The sequence below is a fragment of the Melozone crissalis genome, unplaced genomic scaffold (assembly GCF_028551555.1).
Source record: "Melozone crissalis strain CALT ecotype California unplaced genomic scaffold, PUWL_Pcris_2 ptg000007l_1, whole genome shotgun sequence".
Lineage (NCBI taxonomy): Eukaryota > Metazoa > Chordata > Aves > Passeriformes > Passerellidae > Melozone > Melozone crissalis.
In genome coordinates, this window is record NW_026535785.1 from 1,601,623 (window position 1) to 1,620,755 (window position 19,133).

General features: G+C 51.8%; 1 protein-coding gene across 2 annotated transcripts in view; it reads right to left on the reverse strand.

The window, feature by feature from the left end:
- Positions 1-3,336: 3,336 nt before the first annotated feature.
- Positions 3,337-19,133, reverse strand: part of ZC3H18 (zinc finger CCCH-type containing 18) — a 47,630-nt gene continuing 31,833 nt past the window's right edge. The window contains exons 10-19 of one of the 2 annotated variants that reach the window (XM_054269421.1): positions 17,141-17,341; positions 15,935-16,060; positions 14,478-14,579; positions 12,624-12,767; positions 11,604-11,756; positions 9,517-9,671; positions 8,798-8,994; positions 7,477-7,573; positions 5,333-5,429; positions 3,337-4,152 (exon numbers count right to left, since the gene is read on the reverse strand). In XM_054269421.1, the coding sequence (XP_054125396.1) occupies positions 3,954-4,152; positions 5,333-5,429; positions 7,477-7,573; positions 8,798-8,994; positions 9,517-9,671; positions 11,604-11,756; positions 12,624-12,767; positions 14,478-14,579; positions 15,935-16,060; positions 17,141-17,341 (1,471 nt within the window). In that variant the 3' untranslated portion in view covers positions 3,337-3,953. Of the gene's footprint in view, positions 4,153-5,332; positions 5,430-7,476; positions 7,574-8,797; positions 8,995-9,516; positions 9,672-11,603; positions 11,757-12,623; positions 12,768-14,477; positions 14,580-15,934; positions 16,061-17,140; positions 17,372-19,133 lie in introns of both variants that reach the window. The other variant, XM_054269420.1, reaches the window with a different exon arrangement.

Sequence of the window (19,133 nt, forward strand, 5' to 3'; positions counted from 1 at the left end):
TATTTATATACTTATAAATATAAAATATATTTAATATTTTATATATAAATATAAATATATATATATATTTATTTATTTATTTATTTATTTATTTAATATAAAAACCCATACCAATATTATTAATATATTGATATAATATCAATATATTAATGTTAATATATATCTTAAGGTACATACTATATTATATATAATAGAATATAATTAAAGTATATAAAATATAAAAATGCACATTATATATTATATGTAAAAATATAAATATATAAATTATAAATTATAAATAATAAATATATACATACATATATGTATGTATGTGTGTGTTATACACCACATATATTATGTATGTTATACACCATACATATGGTGTATAATTCACACACGATAAAATACACACATGCTGTATAATTCACGCATAAAATGCACAGAGCTCTGCACAGTGTGTGTAACACCACATAAAATATGCCCAGGGTGTGTAATTCACTCATAAAATACACACATAGTGTGTAACACACACATAAAATACACAGAGCTGTGCATAGAGTGTGTAATTCACACATAAAATACACAGAGCCCTGTACAGGGTGTGTAATACCACATAAAATACACCCATGGTGTGTAACACCCACGTAAAATACACTCATGGTGTGTAATTTACTCGTAAAATACACAGAGCTGTGCACAGAGTGTGTAACACACTCACAGGGCTGTGCATGTCAGCTAACTCACACCTGTACTAAAAACTCACCCAGAGCTGTGCATATGACATGTGACACACAGAATTAACACACACACACAATTAACACACACACAGAGCCCTGCACATGGCGTGTTACACACACAGATATAAACACACACACGCCAAAAACACACACACAAAATACACACACATGTAGAGAGCCCCACACATGATGTGCAACTCCCACACATAAAACTCACACACAGAGAACCCTGCACATGGTGTGTAACAGATACACACAGGTAATAAAATGAAAATACACACACAGAGCAGTGCACATGTAACACACACACATAAAACATACACACAGAGAACCCTGCATGTGACAGGTAACACACACACAGAGCTGTGCACATGGTGTGTAACACACACATAAAATACACACACAGAGCTGTGCACAGGGTGTGTAACACACACATGGAATAAAACTACACAGAGCTGTGCACATGACACACAACACATATAATAAACACACACACAATAAACACTGAGGCTCAGAGCTGGGCACACAGTGTGTAACACACACATGAAACACTCAGAGAATCCCACACATGACATGTAACACATATAATGAACACACAGACACAGAGCTGTGCACACAGTGTGTAACACACACTTAAAATACACACACAGCCCTGAACATGACATGTAACATGTAATAAACACACAGACAGAATAAACTCACACAGAGCCGTGCACACAGTGTGTAACACACACGTATAAAACCCCACATACATACATGACATGTAACACAAATAATGAACTCTCACACACACTCAGAGCAATGTCCAAGGTGTGTAACACACACGTAACACCCACACATGACATATAACACATATAATGAACACAAACACACAGAGCTGTGCACACGGTGTGTAACTCATACATTACACATAAAGCCCCACACATGATATTTAACACATATAAAGAACACACACACACACATTAAACAGACATAAAACTCCACGCATGAGATGTAGCACAAATAATGAGCACACACACATACACTCAGAGCTGTGCCCAAGGTGTGAACACACACATTAAACACACATAACACCCCACACATGACATTTAACACATATAATGAACACACACACATAATAAACACTCACAGGGAGCCCTGCACATGGTGTGTAACGCACACACTCAGAGCTGTGCCCAAGGTGTGAACACACATATTAAACACACATAAAACCCCACACATGACATTTAACACATATAATGAACACACACACTCAGAGTTCAAGGTGTGTAACACACACATAAACCCCCACACATGACATATAACACATGTAATGAACATATACATATATTAAACACACATAACACCCCACACATGACATGTAACACATATAATGAACTCTCACACACACACAGAGCAATGTGCAAGGTGTGTAACACACACATAACACCCCACACATGACATGTAACACATATAATGAGCACATACACACATTAAACACACACGAAACCCCACACACGACACATAACACACCCCACACCCTGCCAGCCCCACACTTCCCCCCCTCACCCCCAACACCCCCCAGCGCCCCCAGACCCCACGTTACCATCAGCCAGGTGTGGAGGCACCACGCCAAGATTTGGGGGGCACGGGGGGCAGGGAACAGGCCCGGATTTGGGGACGGGAGCACGGCAGGGGCTGGGGGGCCCTTGGGAAGCGCAGCCCCGGGGATGAGGCGGCCGAGTGGCAGCGCCGCGGCCGCCGCCGCCTTTTTATAGGGCCGGGCAGGTGATGTGCACACACCTGGAAACTCCAGCTCCAGGTTCCTTCCTCCTCCCCGCACAGGGCCGGCACTTCCTTCTGCTCTCCACGTGTGCCAGCCGGGAGCACGGGCGCCTCCGAGCCCCGCAATTTGGGCAGGGAGGCGGGCAGGGGTGTCCCGGTGACACCGGGCCGGGACGGGCATCCCCCAGGCCGTGCCCCGTTGCGTCAGCGGCACCGTGAGATCACCGTGGCATTCCCGGGCAGAAATCCCAAATTGGGCAACGCTGGGAAGGGCTCGAGGGCTGCCACCAGCCCTCCGGGACGGCCCGATGGCCTCCAGCGGCACCAGTGGGATGCTGGTTTGGTGCTGGAGCAAGGAGCGGGGCTGGAGGATGGGAAATCCCAGGGGATGGAGAATCCCAGGGGATGGGAAATCCCAGGGACCCCAAAAATTGTGCTCTGAATGACAGAGGTCTGGCAGAGGTACCCCAGATGATGCTCCCCGTTAACACTTCACACCAGTAGGATACTGGTTCCATACTGGGAACAAGGAGCCTAGGAAATCCTCAGTGCCCCCAAACTGCTCCCTAAATTTATCAGAGGGACCCCTCAATGATGCCAGGCAGGGCAGGAGCCCCCAGTTACACACCACTAATATACTGGTTTCACACTGGGTGCTCCCCCGGGTAACAGAGCAGCTTTTCCAGCTCCATGGAGCTGCTCATGCCCCAAAAAACCCCAAAATGAGGGGTACAGACCCCCCCCCTCAAGGTAAGGGGGATGCAGAGAAAAGCAGGAAACGGTAAAATTGGTTATCAAAATATTTTATTTCAGGGAGATCCCTCCAAAAAAAAAAAAAAAAAAAAGAAAAAAAAAAGAAAAAAAAAGAAAAGAAAAAAAAAAAGGAAAAACCAAAGGAAGAAGGACCCTCCTGGCAGACGGACACCCACAACACCTGCAGGGCTCCTGGGAAATCAACTGAAGCGATCCCCTGCTCCAAAGAAACGACAGGGCACTCCCGAGGGCTGAGGCAGGAATAGATATATTTATATTGTTCCTGGGGGAGGAGGGTGCTGCCAGCAGTTCACAGCAGTTTTCGGCTCTCTCGGCACACGGGACTAGAACTGCATTGCTGAAGACACTCAACACACAGCAGGGCTAACTAGGAGAATACAACTGGAGGCTAGCAAAGAGGAGAGGGGACACAGGAGAGCTGGGAGCACCCAGGGCTGGAGTCCTCTGTGCACATTTACAGGGCCCCGGAGCCCCCCCGGAGCCGCTCGTCGGGCAAAAACTTCCCTAATTTCTTTGTTTTGTGTGTACGTGTGTAGGTGCGTGTACGTGTGTGGGTTTTACGTTTGTTTTTTTTTGTTTTATTTTTTTAAAAAGAACCGCGCGGCCAAAACGAAGACGAGGAACTGCAAAATCCCAAAGCGGCCGCTTGCTTCTGCCTCTCTTTATAAAAACCTCAGCAGTCACTGGGGGCACTGCCCACTATACTTTGCCCGGGATCTTGGCGCGCTTGCGGGCGATGGCGTCCTCCACGGCCTTGAGCTGCTTCAGGAGCTCCTCCCTGCGGGACAGGGTGCTGGATTTGCCGCCCTTGGCAGCGCCAGGGCCCGGCTCCGAGCCCTTGCCCGGCACGCTGGTGACTTTGCTGGAGCTCTTGGACTGAGGGGACAGCTGGCGTTTCCTGCAGGGAGAGAGAGAGATGGGAATGGCCCCAAAGTAGGGAATCCAAGAGGGGATTGTGCACCGAGCCCTGCTGGCCACACTAAAATCACGGTTTTGAACATCCTTTCCCACACAAATTTCATCTCTTTCCGAGATGAAAAGTGCACCGAGCCCCATTGACCACACTGGTTTCTAAGGTTGTTTCCCACATAAATTTAATCTCTTTCCACAGGCAGGGCCACCTTTCATTACCCCCAGTTGCTCCAGCCTGGCCTTGGGCACTGCCAGGGATGGGACAGCCAGATTCTGTGGGCATCCTGTGCCAGGGCCTCCTCATCCTCACTAGGGAAGGATTTTCCCCTAATTTCTGAGCTGAACTAAAATGGCAGGAAGTGTCACATCTAACACATGGCTCCAGGAGCAGGTGGGAGGAAAGAAGCTGGAGACAGGAGGAGGCCTTGGGGTGAAAACTGGCTTAAACAGTAAAAAAACAGATATTACATGGGGATTCCCAAATTCCCAGGATTAAACTCAGTGCCAGCTCGTGGCTGCAGTGAGCAGCTCCCAGTGAGACCCACAGGGGACAGCAGCCCTGGAGCATCCCCTCAACCCCAAATCCTTCAGCCCCTTCCCTCTGATGTTGCCCCCAGAGACCCTTGGAGAGGATTCACAATTCTTGAGTCCCCAGATCCACACGTCCAACACTGCACTGGGACACTGCAGCACTGCAGCAGACACAGCATGCCACGAATTTGGCTGAGCTGCATGGAAGGTGCAAAACCAGGGCTGTCACTGCTCTGTCCCATGCAGGGGACACAGCCACAGCAGCAAGGGGAGCAGCTGAGGCTGTGCCAGGCTGGGAAAAGGGGAATGAGGCACTGGAACAGGTGCCAGGAGGAGCTGGCCAGGGGGAAGGGGCTGCACTCTGGTGCTCTTTAACACCGTGCTAAAGAGCTGCAGAGGCACTGGCTGAGCTCACTCCTGACCCACTTGGCTCTGGGTGCTCCTGCTCTTCTCCCAGCTGGAGGCTCTGCACAAGCCCTGGCACCCCTGGCACCCGCCCAGGCAGCTCCGTGTCCTCCCTGGCACTGCGCTCCATGGAAACTGCAGCTGCTGGCCTGGGACAGCCCGGGACAGCCCGGGACAGGGGCTGGAGGCCCTGGAGGGCTGGGAGGCCCAGCAGAAGCAGCAGCACTCACCTGTCTGCCTGTGCAGGGGAAGGTTTTGGGTTCTGGCCCCGCTGCCGTTCCTGTTTGGGGGACGAGGGTCTCCCGGCCGCCTTCCTATCGCGAGAGCCTGGGGAGAGCACAAGGACATTGCTTCATTTTCCTGCTGGGCACCAAGGCACAGGCCACCCCTGCCTGCACTCACTGACCACACTGTGCCAAAAACGATGCCAAAAACAATGCCAAAACCAATGCCAGGTCCAGCAGCAGCTGGAAAAGCCTCGCTGTGTGCCCCCTGCACCTCTGGGGGAGCAGAGAAGCCAGGCAGGGCTGTGCCCCGGTGTCACCTGTACACAGCACCTGCCACCAGCCCTTCCTGACCCTCCAGCTGCTGGAGTGAGGCTCCTCCATGGCACCCTGTGCCTGCAGAGCTGCTGGCTCTGCCCTGGCGGCTCACAGGGTGCAGTGGCCCCTGCAGTGACAGGCGAGGGCAGCTCTGCAGCTTTGGGAGCCAGCCCCCGGGGCAGCAGCACCCCCGTGTTTGTGCAGCACGGCTCAGCTGCCAGGCCCTGCCCCAACACAGCTGCCCTGGGCACCCAGGGAGGCTGGGGAGCAGCTGGGGCACCCCAGGAACAGAGAGGGAATTGCAGCTGGAAGGCAGCCTGTGGAGCTGCTGCCCTGCTCTGAGCTCAGGCAGTAAAGGTGCCCAGTCCCTCGTGGCAGCAGCTCCTGCGTGTGCCAGGGCATCCCTCTGCTCCTGGGGATGGACGCTGGGGCAGCCTCAGCCCACAGGTGCAGGTGACACACTCAGACACCACCACTGAGCAGTCTGGTGCTGGGATGCCAAGGGCTCAGTCCCAACTCAGCCAAGGGCACCTTTGCTATTGGATTTTGCCTTGGGTTGAAAACTGGCTTAAACACTAAAAATTAAGTTTGGGGCTCCATAGCTGGGACTCCCCATCCCTGGAGTGTCCAAGGCCAGGCTGGATGGGACTCAGAGCAACCTGGGGTTGTGGAAGCTGTCGCTGATCTTTGGTCCCTTCCAGCCCAAATTACTCTGTGCTGCAGCTCAGAAATTGCTTTTTACCAAAGAGCAGAGGATGGCACCAAAGCCTCTCTAAAAACGTCCTGGCCTGGCCCTGCCACTCGTGTGTGAACCAGACCCCAGTGAACTCGAACCCGGGGCAGTCCCTTGCAGGCTGCCCTTGCAGGAGGTGAATGTTGCAGGTTATTAGCACAGACCTTCTCTGGCTGGCACCCAGAGTCAACAAGATCCACCTACAGCTGAGCCACCAGGGAAAACAACATCACGTGGCAGCTCCAACGTCACCCGCAGCCACCTCTGGCTGCCAACTGCCCCCACACCCCCTGTGCCTCTTGGCAGCCACAGCCAGGGCTGCAGGGTGGCACCGAGTCCCTGTCTGTGCCTGCCAGCTCGCTTTCCCGAGCTGTTGCTGCTGCTGGGGAGGACTGAGCCCCAGCAGAGCACTTGGAAAGCCCAGGTCTTTCTAAACATCCAGGGCAGAGCGGGTTGTGTCACCCAGAGGTGGGGCAATCAGCTCCTGTCCCAGGCTGGCTGATGCAGGCAGGGGTTGATTGCATCCATCCCTCCCTCCCAGCCTTTCGAAGCACCAGCCTGGCTGGCAGGGACAGCTCCCCCTGGAAAACTCCAGGATGCACCAAAGGAAACTCCTGTGACTCACAGGCCTGGAGTGGCTGGGGTTTGGAAGTGATCTTCAGGATCATCCTTCAGCCCCGCACCACCAAGGTCACCACTAACCCTGTCCCCAGTGCCACATCCACACATTTATGGAACAGCTCCAGGGATGGGGACTCTGTCCTGACAGTCTGTTCCTTCCTGGGAAAAAAATATTTCCTAATTTCCAACCTAAACCTGATTTCCACAGCCACATCTGAGGCCAGCAGCAGTGAACAGACCATGGGGTGGATGTGGAGGTGAGAACTCTGTGTCTTCAAAGGCAAGGGGCTGTGTTTTTGGACAGGATTTACAGTGGAGTCACACCAGGCACAAATGTGCCCCTGGGCCTGCCCAGGGCCTCAGCTCTGCTGTGTTTTTGCAGCAGGATGGTCACTACCCCCCTTTGTCTGTGGCAATCCCACTCTGAGGTTTTGGGATGGCTGCAGTGGATCTCTCCAGCTGCTGGAGGATGCCTCACCTCTGTCAGGTGACAGGTTGGCCCGTTTGGCTGGAGGAGAGCTTGGCCTCTCTTTGTCTGCTGGCTCGTATCTCTTCCTGCTTCCTTTGTCAGCTGCCTGCAATGGAATTGAAACAATGGAGCTGAGCAGCCACTTCCCTCTGCACAGGGACACGGGCACAGCCATTCCCTGCCTCCTGCAAACACCTTTCCCAATAAACTCTGCACACACCAGTCCCAGCCAGCCCTGGATCCACCTGATTCCCAACCACCAGGAGCCAACAGCAACACCCCCTGCTCTGGGGGTAAGGCTGTACCAATTTCAGAACAGGAACAGGAAAAGAGCAGCTTTTTGGGATGGCTTTTTCCCCAGCAGCACCAAGGATAGCAGATGTGAAGGAGGCATGTGGAGCCGTGCCTTTTCCAGGCTGTCATGTGTCACTGCACACTCCTCCCTCCCTCCCTCCAGAGCAGTTCCTGCCTCTGATAAAGCCTCCTCACGTCAGAGCACAGGGAAGTAGAGAAATCTGCAGCCTCAGACTGCGCCGGGGAATTTGGGCTGGCAGAGCAAAATATCAAAAACAGGAACCTGCCCACGTGATGGGGCCAACACCCTGCCCCAGCAGCAAACCCCACGGGGAACAACTCCCCCACACGGGCTGGGGCTGGCACCCGTGCCCAGGGCTCTGACAGGGCAGGGGGATCAGACGGGAGGGGAGCAGCCAGGGGGACACCGCAGCTGCCCCTTGTGCCCCTGCACTCTGTGCCCAGCCCGCTCTGGGGGGGCACAGGAGGAGCTCCCAGAGCATCTCCCAGGGGAAAGGCCCCGGCAGGACCTTCGAGCAAGCGGGGAAGAGCCTGGAAGCTGCAGCAGGAATGTGCCCCAGGGCAGCCGCCAACACAGCCCCACAGTGCAGCCAGCACAGGGTGTGTGCTGCCAGACTGGTTCTGTGTGCTGCCCTCCAAGCCAGCCCCAGACCTTCCTGGCTGAGCTCATCCCAGCAGTGCTGAGCCTGGAGTTGGGATCCATCCCATTCCTCCTGCTGGGATCCATCCCATTCCTCCTGCTGGGATCCATCCCCTCCTTCCTGCTGGATCCATCCCATTCCTCCTGCTGGGATCCATCCCCTCCAGCCAGGATCCATCCCCTCCCTCCTATCAGGATCCATCCCCTCCTGCAGGATCCACCCCCTCTGGCCCCCAGAAAGTGCCACATGTACCACACGGCTCCAGGAGCAAGTGGGAGAAAAGAGGTTGGAGACAGGAGGAAGCCTTGGGTTGCAAACTGGTTTAAACAGTAAGAAGCCAGCAGGGGATCCCAGCCCCAGGGACCCACTCCCACCTTGTTCAGGAGGGTCAGTTTGATCTCCTTGTGCCCGCTGAAGCTGCCCTGCTGTGCCTGGGGGGCCGAGGGCTGCTGGCCCTGGGGCAGCTGCTGGGATTTGCTGCCCGGGGTGGGCTTGGCTGATTTCAGGAGCTGAGCGGGCACATCTCGTTTCCTCTTCTCCTCTTTAGCACTGTCTTCTTTTTTTGACTTTCCTGTTGAAAGCAGAGAGCACAAGGGGTGACTTGGGAATGATTCCTGTTGCCTGCTCTCCCTTTGGGCAAGAGGATGCTGCTCCAGGGACGGAAAAAGCCCACAGCAGTTAACTCAGCCGGTGGACAGGAGGTTAAGGGATTCAGGAAAGCCTGAATTTCCACAGAGAGCAACAGAAGAGACAAAGAACAAAAAAGCTTTTGCCACAGACTCTGCCATGGTCTGGAAGGAGCAGAGGAAGAGCAAAGTGATACTGGAGCTGTCCAGATTTACATCACCTTCCAAGGGTGAAGGAGAATGGGAGAGGCAGAACTGCCAGGCAGGAAAAGGGATGAGACAACCAGAGGCACAGGGATGGAAGGATGTGGGTGCACATTTGCTCCACAGCACCTCTGCTCCTGTATCCCCTCCGCTCAAGGATTTTCCCGGAGCCCACAGAATTCCCAGGGAAGGCTCCCTGCTCCTCCCTCCCTCTCCAAAGACTCCCCAGAGGGATCCACCCCCAGCAGAGCAGGTCCCTGTACCTTTCTTCTGCTGGGCCGGGGTGGGGGAGCGGGAGCTGGCCGAGGACACGGGGCTGGCCAGGTCGGCGTACATGTCCTCGGAGTCGGCGCTGCGCACGGAGCTGCTGCTGGACGAGGCACTGGACACGGAGGAGACGCTGCTCACGCTCAGGGACCTGCCAAGAACAACAGCTCAGCACACCCAGCAAGGCAGCAAAGCCTTGCTGCATCTCCCTGGATGCTGGGAAGCTCGGCAGGGAATGATGCACAAAGGCTGTGTGTGCTGCTGGTGTGGAAAATGTCAAAGCTGTGGGGTGCAGGCCTAGAAAGTAATGATTATTTATAGCCAGGATTAAGGCAATGGGTAAACAGGTCACTGTTTGCCCAGGAAAACAGGGAGTGAAAGCAGGGAGTGCACTGGCACATCCAGGTCAGTGTTACAGCTCAGGGCAAGGGTTCCCTGGCACGGTTTCTGCTGCTGGCACGCATCCACTGTCACGACTGACACCTCCAAGATGGAAACTTCCCAGCAGGGCCTATCCCAGGAAGCGTTCAAGCCAGGCTGGACAGGGTTGGAACAACCTAGTCTAGTGGAAGGTGGCAGAGAGTTGGACTGGATGAGCTTTAAGCTCCTCTCCAAGCCAAACCATCCCACTCCATGAATATTCAGGCAGCCTCTCCAGCCTGTTCCACGGGCCACACCGCCCTGCTCTGCCAGGCTGCCTGCCTGGAAACTGCATTGGGATGACTGAGGGGATGTGGCAGCTTCAGCACAGACCAACCCTGTGCAGCCTCTGGCACCAGCAGCTGAGTTCTGAGAGGTCTCATGGATTCCAGGATGAGCCAGGAACCCGCCCAGGCCGCCAGGCTGGCCTGCTGTGGGCACACAGTGCATCTGCCACGTTTCCCCTTCCCACAGGAGCAGCACAGGCAGCCCCAGTGTGCTCCCATTTCCCATCCCTGCCCTGGTGCTCTCTGAAGCTCTTGCATCACCCCAGGCTGGGCTGATGAACGTGACAAGCACGGAGTAAACAAGCCGGGATTTCCGTAAAATAACGCGGATGTTGAACCTCGGAGTCCCACAGAGTTCACTGATGGGAATTTGCCATGCTCAGAGCCAAATCCTGCTCCAGCCACTGGTTTTACACCACAGGACTGTTCTTACGCCCGTGTGCCAGGGAAGTGTTGGGTTTCAAGGCTCTGCCTGTGAGAATTCAGGGAATCCTCTGTGTGAGGAGATGAAAAAACCTGAAGGAATGACTGGAGAGTGGTTTGTTTTTCTTTGCTGGAAGGAGTTTGTTGTTTACACATCTCACAGACCAAGAGACTTGGAACTGTTCACTTGGGGCTAAGCACAAAAGGAACTGGACCTGCAACTTTGCCAGCAAAGGGAAAATATCATTAGCTGGGCCTTTTGGGGATTTTCTGACCTACCTCTCTTGACAGGCCAAGCATCTCCCCTAAGGACAGGAAACAGAGGTAGGAGAGGCTCAGCAGAGCCAAGCTCCATAGCCTGAAACTGTTCATTTGTAGTTTAATTAGGATGTGGGATCACCCTGGCCAGGAGTTGTTCTGGTCACCATTTAGCTTAAATGGGTACTTGGACACACATGACAGGATTATTTTCTTGAACAAACCACATGGAAATATCATGGAATCATGGAATGGTTTGGGCTGCAAGGGACCATAAAGATCACCCAGTTCCAACCCCAACACCTCCCAAAAGAGCAGGTTGCTCCAAGTTCTGTCCAAATTGGCCTTGGACACTTGCAGGGATGGGGCAGCCACAGCTTCTCTGGGCAACCTGAGCCAGGGTCTCCCTATCCTCACAGGGAAGCATTTTTTCCAAATACTCAACTGAAATATCCCTTCTATCAGTTTAAGGCCATTATGTCTTGTTCTTTCACTCCATGCCCTCTCCAACACTGTATTCCCACCACAATTCAGGACTTGGGATCTGTGACACAAACCCAACCTTGTCCCACCCCAGGCACCTGCAGCTGGGGCTGCTGGAGCTACAGAGAGCTTCCACTGCAAGAAACCAAACCTGTGACCAACAGCCACAATCTCTGCTGTTAAGTAAAGGGCACAAAGGCTCAGGGCTGTACCTGGATTTCCTTGAGCCAGAGGGAGAGTGGGAGACTGAGGCAGAGGATGATCTGGAATGAGATCTGGAGAGAGACCGGGACAAGGACCTCGATCGGGAGCTGGAGCCGCTGTAGCTGCTGGCACTGCCACTGATGCTGCCACTGATGGTCCTCCTGCAAGGCAGCAAACCCCCTCCCACAATGAGAATTGTCATGGCAAAGAGAGACGGCGGAGGAAAACCCCCAGAGAAAAGCAGAGATTTGCTCAGCACCCTCTGACTGACACCCAGCCCTCCCTGAGGGGCCATCGGCCCCTTCCACCACTTCTCCCAGTTTGTGTGCTGGGAAGGGTGTTGTGTGGTGGGAAATATCCCTAGGAATGATGTTCTGTGCTGGGGAACATCCCTGGGAATGATGTTCTGTGCTTGGGAATATCCCTGGGAATGATGTTCTGTGCTGGGGAATATCCCTGGGAATGATGTTCTGTGCTGGGGAATATCCCTGGGAACGATGCTCTGTGGTGGGGAATATCCCTGGGAATTATGTTCTGTGGGGAGGAACATCCCTGGGAATGTTGTTCTGTGCTGGGGGATATCCCTGGGAATGTTGTTCTGTGCTGGGGGATATCCCTGGGAATGATGTTCTATGGTGGGGAATATCCTTGTGGTCAGTGTGGGCCAGCTGCTGACCCTCCACCACATCAGATCTGTGTGGCACCAAACAGATCCCACACATTCATTTTCCCCCACTCTCCCACCTCCACAAGAAGCAGCTCCCAAAAATGCCATTTTCCCCACTCCCACCCTGATTTTGCCCACATTTCCCACCCACTCCATCCTCCCCCAGCCTCCAGGGGCAGGAGCCACTCCAGGTGAATCAGGACCATCCCAGCCCAGCTCTGCTCCCCTTCTCTCCCTGCCCAGGAGAAGGATTTCTCCCTGAGCACCGGGCTATGGGATTTGCTGGATGTCCCAGGGGACAGAAAGCTGGGATTTGCTGGATCTGCCATGGATCAGGGCTCACTCCACCCCCGTCTCTCACCTCCTGGGTGGAGTCCTTGTCTGACGCTCCTTCCTCCTGGCCTCCCGATTGTCCCCTGCCTTGGCTGCCTCCGGGGCTGCTGCTGTAATTTTTGTGAGTGGCTGAGGGACTGGGAGGGCAGTGAGTTTCTTCACAGATTTCTCCCTGGAAAAACGACAATTTTCAGGTGTGTGATCCCAGGGGGTGGGCACAGAGCACTGATGTCCTCAGAAATGACGTGCTCTGGTTTGTTGTTTAATATTTTAGAGGTTATGGAATCCTGGGATGGTTTGGGCTACAAGAGACCTTAAAAATCATCCCAGTCCACTCCATTCCATGGGACACCTTCCACTATCCCAGGTTACTCCAAACCCCATCCAACCTGGCCCTGGTGTGATTCCTGAAGCTTCAAACACTTGGCTGCTTCACCAAAACACAAACACCACAGATTTCCCTAAAGGGATTTGCTCCCCATATGCTCAATCAATTCATCTTTTCAGAGACAAATTACTGTACAACAGCCAATTCTGGAGATATTTGACTTGTAAATGAACTCCTGAAGCAGACGGGGTGGAAATGTTGTTTCTCATCCATTTAATTCCATCATTTTTATCCCAGACACTTACACCTGCTTAAAATCTGCCAGTCAGGCTTCAGAATGAAATGTGCAGAGCTAATGCCAAAATTCTCTTTTTAACTCCAGCACACAGATCAGGAGGGTGCAAAACAGCCTGTGTGTGCCTGGATCTGCCCCTTGGCCTGTGTTCCCTGGGGAAAACCGGATGGGAGCACCAGTTCCACCCAGTGCAGGAGATGGGAATGGCTCTGGTTCCTCAGGGCTGCCCCATTTGGGGCTCAGAGCTCAATATCTGCATTTACCCCCTCAGAACACAGGGTTAAGCCCATGGCACTGTGTTAGCCAGTGACAATGATCCCTGTGCTGGGGCAGCTGCCCTGGTGTCACCAAACCAGCACTGCCAGGAGGGAGCAGAGGGCCTGGGAGGGCTGAGCCCCAAAGTGGAGGGGGAAAAACCCCAAAAGGCAGGATAACAAAGGACAAGAATTGTGGCAAAGGGGATTGTCCTAAGTTCTGGAGAATTCAGGGGGATTCCCATGGTGTCATTTATTTGCAGGTCAGCTTAGAAGAGGTGACATCACTGCGGTGTTGTGTCACCCTCCAACGTCCCCGTAATTTGCCACTGCAGGGTTTGTGAAATAGCAATTTCAGGAATTTAAAAGAGCAGCAGGGCTGGAGAACGTGCCAAACCCAGCTGCAGAGAGCTCCAGTCCTGTTTTCATCCGTCTCCAGTGTGAAAAGTTGATGAGGTTGAACCATTTCTTTATTCTGAGGCTGTGGATTAACCAAAGCCACAGCAGAGGAAGAAATTTAAACTTTTTTACACCTCCTATTATGTATATTTAGAGTATACAAATATATCTGCACACAGAGAATGTTCCAGCAGTAAATCAAGTGTTTAAACACTTGTACACAGGTAATATTTAAGGATACTTGCACAGTTTAACTTGGATTTAATAAGCAAAAATGCCATTATTTAATTAAATTTGCCAAGCTAAAAACTGTTCAATAAAGGCTGTATTTCACATCTTTTATTTCTTTTTTCAACTCAGTGAGGTTTAGAATCCCAGAATGGTTTGGATGGGAAGGGACCTCAAAGATTCCACTCCCTGCCATGGGACACCTTCCACCAGCCCAGGCTGCTCCAAGCCCCATCCAGCCTTGGACACTTCCAGGGATCCAGGGCCTTCCCAGTCTGACAGGAAATATTCCTTCCCAATATTCCACCCAATCCTGCATTCCTTCCTGAAGGCCCCTGAAGGTCAGAATTCCTCACCCAGAGGAACTTGGGTGCTTACCCTTTCCCAGGAGGTGGCAATAATTCCCCTTTAGCCTTGGCCAGTGGCTTGTGAGGAGATGGTGTTGGAGAAGGAGAGGGAGAAGACGAGAAGGACCTTGACCTGCAAAGGAAGGAGACATCACTCAGCTCAGGCTCTGGGGTTGCAGGAGCTTCTCTGGCTCTCAGGGCATTCAGTCACCACTGCCCCCTCCCCAGGAACCTTCCTGAGCTTCTCCTGGCTTTATATTTGGTTTTATATTGGACTCTGTGCAGCAAAACTTAACTTCTGTCACCAGACAATGGGAAAAGTAGGAAACAGAAGAAAAAACAGGATCAGCTAGAAGAGAGGCAGCCCAGGTATTCCACAGCAACACCTGAGGCTTCCTCCATCCTCTCTATTCTCTCCTTAGGGAGAACACACAGGAAAATAAGCAGAATTTTGAGTTTTATGCTCATCACTTTATGTCCTGTTAACTCCTAGAGCAGTTCAACCTTTAAACAGCAACAAAACCAAAAGAAACTTGGGAGAAAGACAAAAAATTCCCTTAAATCTTATCTGTACTTTCTGGAAGCCAAGAAGCAGCATTAAGTGGAGCACCCCAAAGGTGACAGTCAAGGGCAGGAGCTGTTTCCTGAGCCCTGAGCACACACCACGTGCTGCTCTCAGGGTGATTCACCCCAGTGCCAAGACTGGAAGTGCCTTGGTTGCAGCCCAGTGCCTCAGCAGCCTGACTCGTGTGTGACAGCTCCTCTGGGGACAGCTGGCACAGGGTGTTCCTCACCCTGTCACCTCGGGGAGAGGCAGCCAAGGGTGTCACCCACACTGGCACTGTCCTGCCTGGAGCGTGGATGGATGGGGAAGCTCATTCTGCTTCCCAGGTGGAATCAGCTCCCAGCTGAGCCTTTCCTAGGAAAGCAGTCCCAGAAGTGACAGAGTGTGCTCTGCCATTGCCTGTGGGATCTGCTCTGGGCACCTGTGTGGCTTCAGCTCCTATCTGAGGAGCCAGTTCTCCTACTATGGGTATTCCAGACTTGGGAAACTGTCTGCAGGGGCAAGGAAGTAGCAGAGGAATAAATCTTAATCAGCATGGGACACTGGATTGCTACTTTGAAGTGTCGGGACTATCGCAAGACACAACTGCTTTAATAAATAAACGGGATTTGCCTCTTGAAATAGAAATCCCAGCTCCACAGAAAAGAGATGCTGCTGAACTCCTTCCAATCAGAAAATGCAAATGATGGGAATGTTAATCGACCACAGGCATGGGGAAGAGCCCAGCCACAACAGCACTGCACCTGTGGGTGGGAGCACTGGGGAGAGGAGGGGGTGGCTGACAGATCTCCTTCAGCCAACAACCGCAGCCTCCCTCGCTCAGCCAAGGGCTCGGAATGCTCCATCTTAACAGAGCAAAAAGGAACAGTCAGGAAACATCTGGAAACCATGCCACCACTGGTTCCCAGTCCCAGGAGCAGTACCTGGACCTGCTGCCTGAGAAAGAGCTGTGCCTGGAGGAGCGACTGGAGTAGGAGCTGTACGAGGACGACCTGGAGCGCGAGCGGGAGGAGCCGGACCCCGAGTAGGTGGATGAACGAGAAGAGGACCTGCAAGAGAAATATTACAATTCAGAGCTTCCTGAGAAGAAATATTACAATTCAGACCTTCCTGAGATTAAATATTGAAATTCAGAGCTTCCTGAAAAGCCCCCAAACTTTTGTTTCCAAAGATGTTCTGCTCCAAACTCCACCAGCCTTGTCCTCGGGGAACTGTCAGTGCTCAGTGCAGAGAGCTCAGCATCCCATAGTACACAGCCCAGAGCTCAGCACCCTGTAGCACACAGCCCAAAGCAGAGAGCTCAGCATCCCATAGCACACAGCCCAGAGCCCAGAGCTCAGCACCCCGTGGCACACAGCCCAAAGCAGAGAGCTCAGCACCCTGTAGCACACAGCCCAGAGCCCAAAGCAGAGCGCTCAGCACCTGTAGCACACAGCCCAGAGCCCAAAGCAGAGCGCTCAGCACCTGTAGCACACAGCCCAGAACCCAAAGCAGAGCGCTCAGCACCCCTCCCATGCAGCCCAGAGCCCAAAGCAGAGAGCTCAGCATCCCATAGCACAGCCCACAGCCCAAAGCAGAGAGCTCAGCACCCCATAGCACACAGCCCAGAACCCAAAGCAGAGAGCTCAGCACCCCACAGCACAGCCCAGAACCCAAAGCAGAAAGCTCAGCACCCTGCACCACACAGCCCAGAGCCCAAAGCAGAGAGCTCAGCACCCTGTAGCACACAGCTCAGAGCAGAGAGCTCAGCACCCCATAGCACAGCCCAGAGCAGAGAGCTCAGCACCTGTAGCACACAGCCCAGAGCCCAAAGCAGAGAGCTCAGCACCCCATAGCACAGCCCAGAGCCCAGAGCTCAGCACCCCATAGCACACAGCCCAGAGCCCAAAGCAGAGAGCTCAGCACCCCATAGCACACAGCCCAGAGCCCAAAGCAGAGAGCTCAGCACCCCACAGCACAGCCCAGAGCCCAGAGCTCAGCACCCCACAGCACAGCCCAGAACCCAAAGCAGAGAGCTCAGCACCTGTAGCACACAGCCCAGAGCCCAAAGCAGAAAGCTCAGCACCCTGTACCACACAGCCCAGAGCACCCCACAGGTGCCCAGCACACCGCCCCAGCCCCCGGCTCACCTGGAGGAGCCCGAGGCAGAGGCAGAAGAGGCCGAGGCTCGGCGGCGCCGGCGGGCGCGGCTGGGGGACACCGACACCCCCAGCTTCTTCTTGGGGGACTTGGACCGGCGCCACGGGTCCTTCCACTCGTCTGCCCGCTTGGACGGGGCAGTGCCCAGCGCCAGCGACTCCTTGTCCTTCTTGGGCAGCTCGGGCTGCCGGCTGCGGAACAGGGACACGTCAGCAGCTGGGCTGGGGGACACAGGGAGGGCACGGGGACAGGGGACATAGCCAGACATGGTATTGTGTAATGACAGAATAATATAACATAACATAACATAACATAATATAATATAATATAATATAGTATAATCAATTAAACATATAACTATAATATAATATAAAATTATTTTATAATTTAATATAAATAATAAATAAATTATAAAAATAAATAAATTATATTTAATATAATATATAATATATAAAATATACAAATAAATATATTATATATAATATAATATAATCAATTAAACATATAACTATAATATAAAATTATATAAAATTATATTATATTAATTGTATTATATTATATTAACGATAATAATATAGCATTATAATATAAAATTATATATACTATAATAATATAATATTATTACTATATAATAATTATTAATATAGCATAATATAACATACTATACTATAATACACTATAGTATACTATACTATAATGTACCATACTATAATATAATGTAATAGAATGCAATAATAACAATATAATAATATAATAATATAATACTATGATAATGTAATAATGTAATAATATAATCACATAATAATGCTGTATAATTATTCAAATATACTAGAATATAATATAATAATATAGTAATATTATAGAATAATTTAATGGCAATGATATATGAATATATTACATATTATTATAATACCATGTTAACATAGTATCAATATATCAATTAGCAAGATTATAATATAATAAATAATAGATTAATTATTAATTAATATTCATATTTTATAATAAAAGGTATACATGGCCATGGAAAAATCCCCAAATTCATGCCTTAGACTGATTGCTTACAGCTCCTGATCTCCCCTGTGGGATTCCAGCAGCATTATGGGGTGGTAAGGTGCTGGGAGAACTCAGTTTGTGAACCAGTGACAAAGCAGAGCTGCTCTGTAAAGCCATTCTGTGAACTCCTCTGTCCCCCTGAGCACTCTGTGAGCTCCTGGCAGATTCCAGCCCCAGCTCTTGGCCTCCAAGGGCTGGACAGGAGCAAGAGGAAGGAAATGGGAAAGCTGGTCCTGCCTGGGGCAGCCCAGAGCTGGAGCAGGCCCAGCTGGGGCAGGGGAGAGCAGCCAGCACCAAGCCTGGATCACTCTGGTGTTCCCATCACCAGGACACCCCTGGGGCTGGCACAGGCCAGGACCCAGTGACCTCCTGTCCCCTCCCCCTGGCCACAAACCAGGCTGGTTTATCCCTGGATTATTCAAACACCATCAATCGTGGTGCCCAACCAGGCCTCTCTCTCCATCTCCTCCCTTCCCTTTTTAGGGCTCTACTTTCATTTCTCCTTTTTTGGTTCCCCAGGTTTCCTTTCTCCTCTCCAACCCTCTGAAAACAATTCAGGGCCAACTTTTCAGCACCTGCCCCAGACACTTCCTTGAGTACTCCAGGATGAGTTTCTTGAGGCTGAGACTTTATTACCTCTCTTATCTCTGGGTGATTGAACTGGAATTTCTCCTTGCCCTCACTCTAACCTGCACTCAGCTCCTCAATTACCTGCTTCTACCCTTCTCCCTGGGGTTTCAGGCAGAGTTTGTGAGGGATTAAAGCTTCTGAAGCCTCTTGCACTCACTAAATGAGCAGGACAATGATGCATTTATTCCTTTCCTCAAAGCAGTGAGTTCCCAGGCAATCTGGGGGAGGAAAGGCCCCTTCCCTGCTGGGTTCAGCCAGCACCTCCCCATTACTCACACCACTGAAGCAACCACTCCCCAC